Source organism: Oncorhynchus kisutch, linkage group LG5 (assembly GCF_002021735.2).
Source record: "Oncorhynchus kisutch isolate 150728-3 linkage group LG5, Okis_V2, whole genome shotgun sequence".
NCBI classification, from domain to species: domain Eukaryota; kingdom Metazoa; phylum Chordata; class Actinopteri; order Salmoniformes; family Salmonidae; genus Oncorhynchus; species Oncorhynchus kisutch.
In genome coordinates, this window is record NC_034178.2 from 58530747 (window position 1) to 58545541 (window position 14795).

The window sequence follows — 14795 nt, forward strand, 5'->3', positions numbered from 1 at the left end:
TTAAAATTGATGGAAGATGGATGGAGCCAAATACAGGACCATTCTGGAAGAAAACCTGATGGAGTCTGCAAAAGACCTGAGACTGGGACGGAGATTTGTCTTCCAACAAGACAATGATCCAAAACATAAAGCAAAATCTACAATGGAATGGTTCAAAAATAAACATATCCAGGTGTTAGAATGGCCAAGTCAAAGTTCAGACCTGAATCCAATCGAGAATCTGTGGAAAGAACTGAAAACTGCTGTTCACAAATGCTCTCCATCCAACCTCACTGAGCTTGAGCTGTTTTGCAAGGAGGAATGGGAAAAATTTCAGTCTCTCGATGTGCAAAACTGATAAGAGATATACCCCAAGCGACTTAAAGCTGTAATCGCAGCAAAAGGTGGCGCTACAAAGTATTAACTTAAGGGGGCTGAATCATTTTGCACGCCCAAGTTCAATGGGGCCGAATACTTTCGCAAGGCACTGTGTATATAAACTGCTCAAAAAAATAAAGGGAACACATAAACAACACAATATAACTCCAAGTCAATCACACTTCTGTGAAATCAAACCAAGCCAAATTGAATTCACATTGGAATATGGATGAAGTTGCGCTTCCACTAGATGTCAACAGTCTTTAGAAACTTGAATGAGGATTCTACTGTGTTGTGGGACTGAATAAGAGCTGAATGAGTCAGCTTACTGGCAGAGAGCCATTTCCTGGTCACGCGCATTCCACATGATATCGACTTGCGTTCCATTCCTCCTCAAGACAAAAGAATTCTCCGGTTGGAACTTTATTGAAGATTTATGATAAAAACATCCTAATGATTGATTCTGTACTTAGTTTGAAAGTTTTCGACCTGTAATATAACTTTTTAAAGTTTTTGTCCTAAGAAATGCACGAGCGTTTGGATATGTATACCAAACGCGCTTACAAAAGTACCTAATTGGACATAAATAACAGACAATATCGAACAATTATCGAGCGCCGTCTCAGATTATTGCATGGTATGCTTTTTCTGTAAAGTTTTTTTGAAATCTGACACAGCGGTTGCATTAAGGAGAAGTAAATCTATAATTCCATGTGTATACCTGTATTATCTACATTTATGATGAGTATTTCTGTTGAATCGATGTGGCTATGCAAAATCACTGGATGTTTTTGGAATTAGTGAACGTAAAGCGCCAATGTACTCAGATTTTTTTATATCAATATGAACTTAATCAAACAAAACATACATGTATTGTGTAACATGAAGTCCTATGAGTGTCATCTGATGAAGATCATCAAAGGTTAGTGATTCATTTTATCTCTATTTGTGCTTTTTGTGACTCCTATCTTTGGCTGGAAAAATGGCTGTGTTTATTCTGTGGCTTGGTGGTGACCTAACAATCGTTTGTGGTGCTTTCGCTGTATAAAGCATATTTGAAATCGGACACTGGTGGGATTAACAACAAGATTACCTTTAAAACGGTATAAGATACATGTACTTTTGAGGAATTTGAATGAGATTTGTTTTGAATTTGGCGCCCTGCACTTTCACTGGCTGTTGTCATCTCATCCCGTTAACGGGATTGCAGCCATTTAACAAACCTCCAAACGAGCTTCAATGCCATACAACACTCATTCCGTGGCCTCCAACTGATTTTAAATGCTAGTAAAACTAAATGCATGCTCTTCCACCGATTGCTGCCTGCCCGACTAGCATCACTACTCTGGACGGTTCTGACTTAGAATATGTGGACATCTACAAATATTTAAGCGTCTGGTTAGACTAAACTCTCCCTCCAGACTCACATTAAGCATCTCCAGTAAAAAAATGTAATCTAGAGTCAGCTTCCTATTTTGCAACAAAGCCTCATTCACTCATGCTGCCAAACATACCCTCGTAAAACTGCCTAGCCTACCGATCCTTGACTTTGGCAAGGTAATTTACAAAATAGCCTCCAACACTACTCAGCAAATTGGATGTAGTCCATTACAGTGCCATTCGTTTTGTCACCAAAGCCCCCATATACCATCCACCACTGCGACTTGTATGCTCTAGTTGGCTGGCCCTCTCTACATATTCGTCACCAAACCCACTGGCTCCAGGTCATCTATAAGTATTTTCTAGGTAAAACCCCACCTTATCTCGGCTCACCATAGCAACACCCACCCATAGCATACACTCCAGCAGGTATATTTCACTGGTCACCCCCAAAGCCAACACCTCCTTTGGACACCTTTCCTTCCAGTTCTTTGCTGCCAAAGACTGGAACAAACTGCAAAAATCACTGAAGCTGGAGTCATATCTCCCTCTCTATCTTTAAGCATCAGCTGTCAGAGCAGCTTACCGATCACTGTACACAGTCAATCTGTAAATAGCACACCCAACTACCTCCCCATATTGTTATTTATCTTCTTGCTCTTTTGCACCCCAGTATCTCTACTTGCACATCATCCGCACATCTATCACTCCAGTGTTAATGCTAAATTGTAATTATTTTGCTTCTATGGCCTATTCATTGCCTTACCTCTACTTTTCTACATTTGCAGACACTGTACATTGATTTTTCTATTGTGCTATTGACTGTACGTTTGTTTGTGTGTAACTGTTGTTTTTGTCGCACTGCTTTGTTTTATCTTGGCCAGGTCGCAGTTGTAAATGAGAACTGGTTCTCAACTGGCCTACCTTGTTAAATACATGTTAAATAAAAGTTTTTTTTTAAAGAAAAGAACACTTGTATGATCATCTTAAAGAGCGACATGTCAGTCACTGATCCAATTGTTGTAGCTATGAGTCGTAACTACATAGACAATCGCTGAATAGGGTGTTGCCGAGGAAATCTAGCTATTATTTGCCTTGGAGGTTGGGCTAACTGACGTTAGTGTACTAGATAACTATCTGCATCAATACACTTCTAACATTACTCCGAAATTAAACTACAAAAAAACAAGTAGCTAGCGCGCAACATTAACCAATAACATGACAAACTAGCTAGTTAATTAACGTAGCTAGCAAGTTTAGTGTGTGTGACAATTGCGAGACAACACATTACATTTTGGCGAAGTCCTCTAAAAGGATTAAGAGGGTATCTTACCCATTCCAGAATCCGAATAAATCCCAGAGGTTCTTTCAAAGGTCCCAGGTCAAGATTGAATCCCGACAGAAGTTTCTTAAATTGGAAGAAGAAAAAAAAACATCTGAATCTTGACCGTGGTCAAGCGAGATATATTTTTCATTAATTTTTTTATTGGTAGCCCCCCCGACACTAAAATGTCACGAATGTTGGTCCCCTTCACTAGCTAACGTTAACTGTTAAGATAGCGAATATAACGAAAACTCGTATCAACCGATTTACCTGAACAACTTCCATGTTCGATTTTCAGCAGTTCGCTATACCGGAAGAAATCCTATATTCTCCCAAACGTACAAATATTGTAGCGGGGTGAACCTAGATTACATACGACTGATCGAAAACAGCTAAACACAGCTAGGTTAGCTGACGTTGTAAAACTGCTGTCAAACTTTCTAAACTGCATGAGCACACGTGACAAGCAACTTGTTCTTCTTCTTTAAAGTTTTATGGCAGAATACACCTATTGATGTAGCGTCGCCACCTACTGAACGGGCAACTTGTTCTTCAAGAGAAAGGGCATATTTATTTGAAATCCGAACCAGTTGCAGTCATTTGGGCCCTGATCTGCCCATTCTTGTTTCATTTGAAAATGTGTTGTAATGTTTATAATGTAGCCACAACCCATTACCTAGCGACCTCTTGGTTTAAAGGGATACTTCTGGATCGTGGTAATGAGTGCCTTTATCTACTTCCCCAGAGTCTGATGAACTCGTGGATACTATTTGTATGTCTCTACGTTCACTTTGAAGGAAGTTGCTAAATAGCATTTGACTGGAAGTCTTTTGGTATTTGATAGGCATTAACGATAGTTAGCATTGGCTCGTGAAAGTACCTCCAACTTCCTTCATATTGGACACAGACAAGGTTTCCATCCAAACTTTTTATCCGAGTAAAGTATATGTCGGATAAAACATGTCATGACAGGCCAGATGGAAACACATTTTTTGGTAAACTTTCCAAATGTTGACAAAACAAAATATTCTAGATCTTTTTGTGTCTGTAATATATATTATGCGACAAATGTTGGTGTCAACACTTATGTGCAAATATTTATATAGTAACCATCACTTTGAAGGCGATGACATCTCCCACTACTACATTGGGAAAGCATGCAGTTTATTAAACCACAGATTAAATAAATTATGATGAACTTCACAGGGTGTTGAAAGTGATAAACTTGATGCTCGTTTCCAATAAATATCGTGGGGATTATTTTCATAACATAATCATTGATGCTTGGCTGCCATTTGACCCCAAAAAAAAATCTCACTCCTTTGTCCATAATAATCTCATCATGTATGCCAGGGGTACTCAACTCTTACCCTATGAGGTCCAGAGCCTGCTGGTTTTCGGTTCTACCTGATAATTAATTGCACACACCTGGTGTCACAGGTATAAATCAGTCCCTGACTAGAGGGGAACAATGAAAAAATGCAGTGGAGCTGGCTTCAATGGCCAGAGTTGAGTATAAGGGATGTAGGCTATATGTGCACTCTAACCCAGGGTTTCCCAAACTTGGTACTGGGCCTCAACCTTGGCGCATTCTTTTTTTTTTGCTCTAGCACTACACAGCTGATTCAAATAATCAAAGCTTGATGGTGAGTTTGTTACTTGAATCAGCTGTGTAGTGCTAGAGCAAAAACCAATACCTGCAATCAGGGTGGGCCAAGACTGAATTTGGAATACTCTGGGCTAGAGTGCATGTTCCAATACCAGAGGGGGCACACTCCCTATATATATTTTTTTGTGAGAAAACATTCAGTGAAAATGTGGTGGAAAGCAATTTGAACTTGCATTTTTTTATTTAACCGCAATAGGTTTTTTGATGGGCACTTCGTCATCATGCACAACCTTTTATCTGCAACAAGTCAATTTGATGGAAACACATCTCTGCTGGGAAAATATGCATATTGTTTTTATGCAGATTTTTTTTGAAATATTCGCATGAAAATCTGTTGCAAATTGGATGGAAACCTAGCTACTGAGACATAAAAATGGTATCCACGAGTTCATCTGGGGAAGTAGATAAAGGGCATAATTGCCAAAATCTTGAAGTATCCCTTTAACGTTTAAGGTGTTGGCTTTACAGTCGCTGGACCAAGTCCTGGTCAGGGATACCCCCCAAATTTGCTACACTGGTGTCAGAAGTAGGATGGAAGCCTGTGGGGCCATCGGAGAGGCGTATCCACGTGAGGGACTCGGTACATAGAAGTGTGGGGACATGCTCTCCCGAAGGAAGGGGTTAGTGCAGTGACTTTAACCCAACACCTATCAACCCTATTCAAGAGGTTTGGCCCACTTGGCTTAACGGTTAATGTTTTGGCTTGACAATCGCTTGAATCGGGTTCGAGTCCCGGTCGAGGCTACCACCCGAATTTGCTAAAGTAATATAAATACAGTTCATGTCCATGCGTAAACCAATGCAAGAACAACATATCTCCCTGATTCCAAATCAAAAATGTTTTAAAATACAGTTGGCTAGCAGTGCAATGAATGTTTACGACATTTTTCGACCATGCCCTGTCCTGTGATCTCCAGGGTCCAAGATCTGAAGGGCCTTCAGATTGACGTAGCAAGTCCAAGTCAAGCAATACTAATGGCTATGAAACACCCCAATGGAAAACAGACATGTTCAAACGCCACAAAATATGCAATAAAGACATTCATGTACAATGGTCACATTTTCTGTTTTAAGCAACACTATTCATACCACAACATGAACAGAGATTAGGCCTACATTTAGGGTCCAATGAGTACCAAGAGTGAGTCAGTCTAAATATGTTTCTGAATGGATTTCATGTGTACATTGGTAAACAAGACAGTATAACAATTGGGGTCAATTTTGGCTAATGCTATTTCAACTGCCACAGGACAAACAAACAAATGCTGTCCTGCTGAACTGAGTGGAATGGTAGGCATAATATTTCCCACCGCTATAAATAAATAGCAAGAACACTTGTTTTCAAACAAAAAACAGCTATCTTTATTATTTTTTATTCATAGTTCGACACGAGAGAGGGTGCATCTCCCTCATAGGCCGGATAAATAGGCCCTGTGCCGATTGTGTGTTTTAAGGTGTCTGTTGACTTCGCCAGACTGGCTGAAACATTTCCCACACTCTGGACAGCTGAATGGCCTCTCTCCTGTGTGTACCCTTAGATGTGTTCTAAGTTTGGACATGTGATGAAAACTTTTCCCACAGACGTTGCACTGGTACGGCTTCTCATCAGGGTTCTTTTTCACAGTCTTCGCTGTGCATATTCTTTGCCCTCTTCTGGCACTCCTTGGTTGATTTGGCTGTGGTACCTCAAACTCAGAGGGAAGTCCATCACTGTCTATCTCATTGAAATATATACCATTTTCACTCTGAGCTTCGGCATTGTCTAGATTCATGGCATAGAAGGATTGTGGATTGCTTGGTTCGGATATTTCAAAGCCCTCTCCTTCGGGTTCTGGTTTGATTGCTTCAGTTTTGTTGGCGGGGAGAGACGGAGAGTTTCCCTCTCCAACCTCCACAGTTTGAATTTGGTAAAGATTTAAGGGCTGAGGCGAATCCTGATTATAGTCACTTTTCACACAGGAAGGAGTGAATATGGATTCTGTATCCGATTCCAGCCCTTGAAACTGATCTTCCAACTGACTGGTCCTGAGCTCATGTTCCTCTTTAAACTGTGTTGGCTCTGGGTCCTCCTGGCCCAGACTGGGGCTCCACTCTTGTTCACAGTGCTGCTGATGCTTAGGGGAAACCTCCTCATCAGAGGCTATAAGCTGAATGGGCTGTTGTGCTAGCGAAGAGAAGAAAAGGAAGATGTAGTCAAAAAATGATATGGTGGATAACAGTGCACTGTTCTGACATTCGCACGTACAGTACCACCATGGAGGGGATGTTAAAATTACATTTACATTTAAACGATTACATTTAAAATAAAATAATGATGAAACATTGTCACATTTCTAGGCTATCGGTCTGCTGCCTAACCTGGCGTAAACTGGAAAGCGACGTCCAGTAGCCCGCGAAGACGGTCATTCTCTGCCTTTGAACGAGTGATTTCTTCCTGGTATTCGATTAAAATATTTTCCACCTCTATAAATATTTCTTTAGCAGCTGCAGCTAATCTCTCACTTAAAAACACATTTAGCAGCTTCAACTTGGTCATTTTGTGAATAAAATACCACCGTATTGGCGTTTTAGGCAATGTTTCCAAATCGTAGTCCGATGGCTAGTAAACAGTCGAGAAACGTAAAATGCGTAGATTCTGGGTGCGTTCCAGATACACATTTTCGGCGCAAATTACTCATATCACAATGCGTAGTCATCTCAGGAACCACATTGATATAACAATCCTACCTAGAATCTTATGCATAAGGGTAAAATAGAAGGGAAATTAAAACAGCAGGAAAACTCGTTCTATGTGTTACATATGTGTTTCACTCTCTGAATGCTAATAGGCTACTCCCATATAGCTGACGTGCCTACTTAAATTAAAGTTAAATAAAGAAAAAATGTATAGACACTAATAATTTGGTAAGTAGAGGGGTTGAAGCGACACTGTGACAATGGCCGTGTTCGAGCGCATCAAAACAACTACTGACTGACTGACTGACTGATCTACAAATCATAAATAACACTCATTATTATTTGTAGATCAGTCAGTCACAATTTACCCACAATACATTGTGGTTTTGAGCCTCTCGAACAAGGCCATTATCAGCACCTGATCAGGGAGCTGTATATAATGAGATGCTTTTGTCTCCACCCTAATAATGGGAGTTGTCCCAAAGGCATGAGACAAGCTTAGGTCCAAAATAAGCCCATAGAAACACATTCGTTTATTTTGGCAAGAGTGAAACCTCTGGCTCATCCTCTCTCACCTGATCCATGACTATGGGCTCGATTGAGTGGTAAGAGAAAAGCAACAGAATGTAGATGAAAGTCGAGGAGTGAAGTCTGGGAAGGTGCATTTGCGACAGCCGAAAGTTGGACTCTATAGTGTGCTTTTCCAACAGCAAGGTACAGATGAACATGGCAGTGTTGCCATTGTTTATAAAAGTTTCTTTATAATGTCGAAATTAACATGCCTCTGACCCCCATATCACACACTCACAAACTAAACTCGTGTGTGTGTGTGTGTGTGTACAATCATTGAGAGAGCCTCAAATATCATTCATTTGTTTATATCCACTGTATGAATCGCAGCAAAGATGGTTCCTGTTTCAGTCATGTCTTTGGTCATGTTCAGGTGGGTCAAACAAAAACACCCTAATGATTGGTTGACAATAGAGCCTCCCACATTGCAGGCTGAAGGATGAAGTTGGTGAAGACCAAATGCAGAAACTGGCAGTCAAAACATAGTGGCCTTTTAATCACATTATTTCGGTAAAGTTCATGAATTCGACATGTAGACGGAAGATGGACAAATTTTTTTATCCCCATAATACAAAACACTTTGAAAGGCGTTACCGCCGATGGTCACCGACTTGACAAAATGGATCTGTTCGAACACGCCCAATGGGTGGACTGATATTGCAGCCGACTTTAAAGGGGTTAAGTCTAGATGAGATACAGCTTTTGTCAAATTTGGTTTCAAAATTAGATTTTGTTGTGCCTTTTAGCTAACCCTTTTCCTAATCTTAACCTAATTCTGCAAAACCTGTAGAGTACATTTTGCCAAAAACTGTATTCTTTTTTTTTATTTTAAAAACGAGTGACTAATCTACAAATCACCTTACTTCATAAATAGCTACTCAATGTTAGTTGTAGATTAGCCAGTCAGTCACAATTTACCCATGACACATCACGGTTTTGATGCCGTCGAACACGGCCATTCTCAGACGCTAGATACGTCAATTTATTTTCAATTTTTACGATAATCCCGTAGTAGCGCCCATGTCAGCGGGATACACGGGTGTCATCCAGAAACAACCTCTCACTAAATCTTGAGGATATTGGGGTTGTTTCTAGATAAAGCCAGTAGCCATATGGAATACCAGAATCAATAGAGTTCAGGAATATAATAGCTCAATGTAAGACTAGAGATCATGATGAATAAGTTCTGAAATAGATATAGGCTCAAATCAAATGAGTCCATTATCTCAAAATCAAATAAAAATTTGGTCACATGCAGATGTTATTGCGGGTGTAGCGAAATGCTTGTGTTTCTAACTCAAACAGTGCAGTAATATCTAACAATTTCACAACAATACACACATCTAAAGTAAAGGAATGGAATTAAGAATATATAAATGTCGGAGATGCATAGGCTAAAATACAGTAGAATAGAATACAGTATATACGTATGAGATGAGTAATGCAAAATAAGTAAACATTATTAAAGTGACTAGTGTTCCATGTTTAAAGTGGCCAGTGATTTAAAGTCTGTGTACAGTGGGGAGAACAAGTATTTGATACACTGCTGATTTTGCAGGTTTTCCTACTTACAAAGCATGTAGAGGTCTGCAATTTTTATCATAGGTACACTTCAACTGTGAGAGACGGAATCTAAAACAAAAATCCAGAAAATCACATTGTATGATTTTTAAGTAATTAATTAGCATTTTATTGCATGACATAAGTATTTGATCACCTACCAACCAGTAAGAATTCTGGCTCTCACAGACCTGTTAGTTTTTCTTTAAGAAGCCCACCTGTTCTCCACTCATTACCTGTATTAACTGCACCTGTTTGAACTCGTTACCTGTATAAAAGACACCTGTCCACACACTCAAACAGACTCCAACCGCTAAACAATGGCCAAGACCAGAGAGCTGTGTAAGGACATCAGGGTTAAATTGTAGACCTGCACAAGGCTGGGATGGGCTACAGGACCATAGGCAAGCAGCTTGGTGAGAAGGCAACAACTGTTGGCGCAATTATTAGAAAATGGAAGAAGTTCAAGATGACGGTCAATCATCCTCGGTCTGGGGCTCCATGCAAGATCTCACCTCGTGGGGCATCAATGACCATGAGGAAGGTGAGGGATCAGCCCAGAACTACACGGCAGGACCTGGTCAATGACCTGAAGAGAGCTGGGACCACAGTCTCAAAGAAAACCATTAGTAACACACTACGCCGTCATGGATTAAAATCCTGCAGCGGACGCAAGGTCCCCCTGCTCAAGCCAGTGCATGTCCAGGCCCATCTGAAGTTTGCCAATGACCATCTGGAAGATCCAGAGGAGGAATGGGAGAAGGTCATGTGGTCTGATGAGACAAAAATAGATATTTTTGGTCTAAACTTCACTCGCTGTGTTTGGAGGAAGAAGAAGGATGAGTACAACCCAAACAACACCATCCCAACCGTGAAGCATGGAGGTGGAAACATCATTCTTTGGGGATGCTTTTCTGCAAAGGGGACAGGACGACTGCACCGTGTTGAGGGGAGGATGGATGGGGCCATGTATCGCGAGATCTTGGCCAACAATCTTCTTCCCTCAGTACGAGCATTTGAAGATGGGTCGTGGCTGGGTCTTCCAGCATGACAACGACCCGAAACGCACAGCCAGGGCAACTAAGGAGTGGCTCCGTAAGAAGCATCTCAAGGTCCTGGAGTGGCCTAGCCAGTCTCCAGACCTGAACCCAATAGAAAATCTTTGGAGGGAGCTGAAAGTCCATATTGCCCAGCGACAGCCCCGAAACCTGAAGGATCTGGAGGAGGTCTGTATGTAAATCCCTGCTGCAGTGTGTGCAAACCTGGTCAAGAACTACAGGAAACATATGATCTCTGTAATTGCAAATAAAGGTTTCTGTACCAAATATTAAGTTCTGCTTTTCTGATGTATCAAATACTTATGTCATGCAATAAAATGCAAATTAATTACTTAAAAATCATACAATGTGATTTTCTGGATTTTGTTTTAGATTCCGTGTCTCACAGTTGTACCTATGATAAAAATTACAGTCCTCTACATGCTTTGTAAGTAGGAAAACCTGCAAAATCGTCAGTGTATCAAATACTTGTTCTCCCCACTGTTTATAGGGCAGCAGCCTCTAAGGTGCCAGCATAGCTATTTAACAGTCTGATGGCCTTGCGATAGAAGCTGTTTTTCAGTCTCTCGGTCCCAGCTTTGATGCACCTGTACTGACCTCGTCTTCTGGATGATTGTGGGGTGAACAGGCAGTGGCTCGTGTGGTTGTTGTCCTTTATTATCTTTTTGGCAGGTAGTTTTCCCCTGGTAGTTTGTCCCCCTTGCGGTTGCGGGTGGTGCAGTTGCCGTACCAGGAAGTGATACAGCCTGACAGGATGCTCTCAATTGTGCATATGTAAAACTTGGTGAGGGTTTAAGGTGCCAAGCCAAATTTCTTCAGCCTCCTGAGTGACCATCGGGTTCTTGGTCACCACCCTGACTAAAGTCCTTCTCTCCCGATTGCTCAGTTTGGAGGGTCGGCCAGCTCTAGGAAGAGTCTTGGTGGTTCCAAACTTCTTTCATTCGAGGATAATACAGTGACACCGTCGCGGCCCTTTAACAAGGCCTGCGCCCCCGCCCCCCTTCTTTGTTGCTGACATGAGTATAACATTTAAATGTGTTAACCCTTGCAAGGCTTCTGGCCCAGACAGCATCCCTAACCGCTTCCTCAAAGCATGCGCAGACCTGCTGGCTGGTGTGTTTACGGACATATTTAATCGCTCCCTATCCCGGTCTGTTGTCCCCACATGCTTCAAGATTGCTACCATTGTTCCTGTACCCAAGAAGGCAAGAGACTAGTGGAGGTGATATGATCCTTGACCTCACCGGCCCCCCTAGACCCACTTCAATTTGCATACCTCCCCAACAGGTCCACAGACGATGCAATCGCCATCACACTATACACTGCCCTATCCCATCTGGACAAAAGGAATACCTACTGTATGTAAGAATGTTGTTCATTGACCACAGCTCAGCATTCAAGACCATAGAACCCTCCAAGCTCATCATCAAGCTGGAGTCTCTGGGTCTCAACCCCGCCCTGTGCAATTGGGTCCTGGACTTTCTGACGGGCCGACCCCTCAACACTGGGGCCTCACAAGGTTGTTTGCTCAGCCCCCTCCTGTAGTCCCCGTTCACACACAACTGCATGGCCAAGTACGCCTCCAACTCAATCATCAAGTCTGCAGACGACACAACAGTAGTGGGCTTAATTACCAACAACAACGAGACAACCTACAGGGAGGAGGTGAGGGCACTCGGAGAGAGGTCTCTCACTCAATGTCAACAAAACAAAGGAGATGATCGTGGGACTCAGGAAAAAGCATCGAAGGGTCAGCAGTGGAGGAGGTGGAACACTTCAGGTTCCTCGGCGTACACATCACAGACAAACTGAAATGGTTCACTCACGCAGACAGTGAAGAAGGCGCAACAGCGCCTCTTCAACCTCAGGAGGCTGAATAAATTCAGCTTGACACAACAAACCCTGACAAACTTTTACAGATGCACAATCGAGAGCATCCTGTCGGGCTGTATCACCGCCTGGTACGGTAACTGCACCACCCTAAACCACAAGGTTCTCCAGAGAGTGGTGCGGTCTGCATAACGCATCACCGGGGGAAAACTACTTCCCCTCCTTGACACCTACAGCACCTGATGTCACAGGAAGGCCAAAAAGATCATCAAGGACAACAACCACCCGAGCCACTGCCTGTTCACACCGCTACCATCCAGAAGGCGAGGTCAGTACAGGTGCATCAAAGCTGGGACCAAGAGACTGAAAAACAGATATTTCAATGACATCAGACTGTTATACAGCAATCACTAACTCAGAGAGGCTGCTGCCTACATTGAGACCCAATCACTGGCCACTTTAATAAATGGATCACTTGTCACTTTAACAATGCACTCTAAATAATGCCACTTTAATAATGTTTACATATCCTACATTACTCATATCACGTGTATACTGTATTTTATACCATCTATTGCACATTGCCTATGCCGTTCTGCCTATGTTCATCCATATACTTACATGTACATATTCTCATTTACCCCTTTAGATTTGTGTGTATTAGGCAGTTGTTGGGGAATTCTTAGATTACTTGTTAGATATTACTGCACTGTCGGAACTAGAAGCACAAGCATTTGCTACACTCGCATTAACATCTGCTAACCATGTGTATGTGACAAATTTGATTTGATGAAACCAAGATTGAACTCTTTGGCCTGAATGCCAAGCATCACGTCTGGAAGAAACCTGCCGCCATCCCTACGGTGAAGCATGGTGGAGGCAGCATCATGCTGTGGGGATGTTTTTCAGTGGCAGGGACTGGGAGTCTAGTCAGGATCGAGGGAAAGGTGAACGGAGCAAAGTACAGAGAGAAGCTTGATGAAAACCAGCTCCAGAGTGCTTAGGACCTCTGACTGGGGGCGAATATTCACCTTCCAACAGGACAAGACCCTAAGCACATAGCCAAGACAACGAAGACAACACTGGAGTGGCTTTGGGACAAGTCTCTAAATGTCCTTCAGTGGCCCATCCAGAGCCTGGACTTAAACCCTATCGAACATCTCTGGAGAGTCCTGAAAATGGCTGTGCAGCAACGCTCCCCATCCAACCTAACAGACCTTGAGAGGATCTGTAAAGAAGACTGGGAGAAACTCCCCAAATATATATGTGCCAAGCTTGTAGCGTCATACCCAAGAACACGCTACAAGCCTTGATGACAGCTTTGCACACTGTTGGCATTCACTCAACCAGTTTGGTGAGGTAGTCATCTAGAATGCATTGTATGTATGTATACGTGTGTATGTACCAGTCAAAAGTTAGGACACACCTACTCATTCAAGGGTTTTTCTTTATTTTACAATTTTCTACATTGTCTAATAATATTGAAGACATCAAAACAATGAAATAACACATACATGTAAATCATGTAACCAAAAACAAAAGTGTTAAACAAATCAAATATATTTTAGATTCCTCAAAGTAGCCACCCTTTGCCTTGATGACAGCTTTGCACACTCTTGACATTCTCTCAACCAGTTTGAGGTAGTCATGTGGAATGCATTTCAATTAACAGGTTTGCCTTGTTAAAGTTACTTTGTGGAATTTCTTTCCTTAATACGTTTGAGCCAATCAGTTGTCCAAATGTTTGGCTATCGATTTATATCTGTGTTTTCAGCTAAAAAGGGGATAATCTGACTTATTTGTTCTATGAATGTGAATCTGAGAGAATTTTGGGAAAACCTTGCAGAATACTTATTTAACTTTTTGAAAACTACCCATGTTTTTGACATGAAGGATATGATATGTTAATATTGCAATGATAACAAGACCATTGAAAGGATTGTCAATTTTTTTAAATTCTTGTTGTCAAATACTTTATACACCAAACAAATTCCAGAATTCTATACCGAAATTACAAATATTTTTGATTGAATGTAATCTTGTTAAGACATTATCCCTAGTTAATAACAATAATAATATCTCATTATAATGATTCAGGAAGATGTTTTCAGAGTGGCACAATTGCACTAGAATTGTCGTAAAAAAAATGTATGTATACGTTTTTAGTTTTTTTGTATGTATTTAGTATTTTCCTGTTTATACCTGTGTTGTGTTAGACATGTTTATACCTGTGTTGTGTTAGACATGTTTATACCTGTGTTGTGTTAGACATGTTTATACCTGTGTTGTGTTAGACATGTTTATACCTGTGTTGTGTTAGACATGTTTATACCTGTGTTGTGTTAGACATGTTTATACCTGTGTTGTGTTA

The 14795-nt window shown here is 41.4% G+C and overlaps 2 protein-coding genes across 3 annotated transcripts in view; both read right to left on the bottom strand.

The window, feature by feature from the left end:
• The window catches only part of LOC109891326 (synaptophysin-like protein 1), a 33150-nt gene extending 29608 nt beyond the window's left edge, over positions 1-3542 (bottom strand). Inside the window, exons 1-2 of one of the 2 annotated variants that reach the window (XM_020483775.2) lie at positions 3332-3542; positions 3071-3145 (exon numbers count right to left, since the gene is read on the bottom strand). In XM_020483775.2, coding sequence (XP_020339364.1) covers positions 3071-3145; positions 3332-3346 — 90 coding nt within the window. In that variant the 5' untranslated portion in view covers positions 3347-3542. The remainder of the gene's footprint in view (positions 1-3070; positions 3146-3331) is intronic. The other variant, XM_020483777.2, reaches the window with a different exon arrangement.
• A 1335-nt stretch (positions 3543-4877) lies between these two features.
• Positions 4878-7566, bottom strand: LOC109890274 (zinc finger protein 184). The gene is made up of 2 exons (XM_020482259.2): positions 7089-7566; positions 4878-6894 (listed from the first exon to the last, which is right to left on the bottom strand). The coding sequence occupies exons 1-2, from the start codon at positions 7264-7266 to the stop codon at positions 6140-6142; spliced, it is 933 nt and encodes a 310-aa protein (XP_020337848.1). The 5' UTR covers positions 7267-7566; the 3' UTR covers positions 4878-6139.
• Between the last annotated feature and the right edge of the window lie 7229 nt (positions 7567-14795).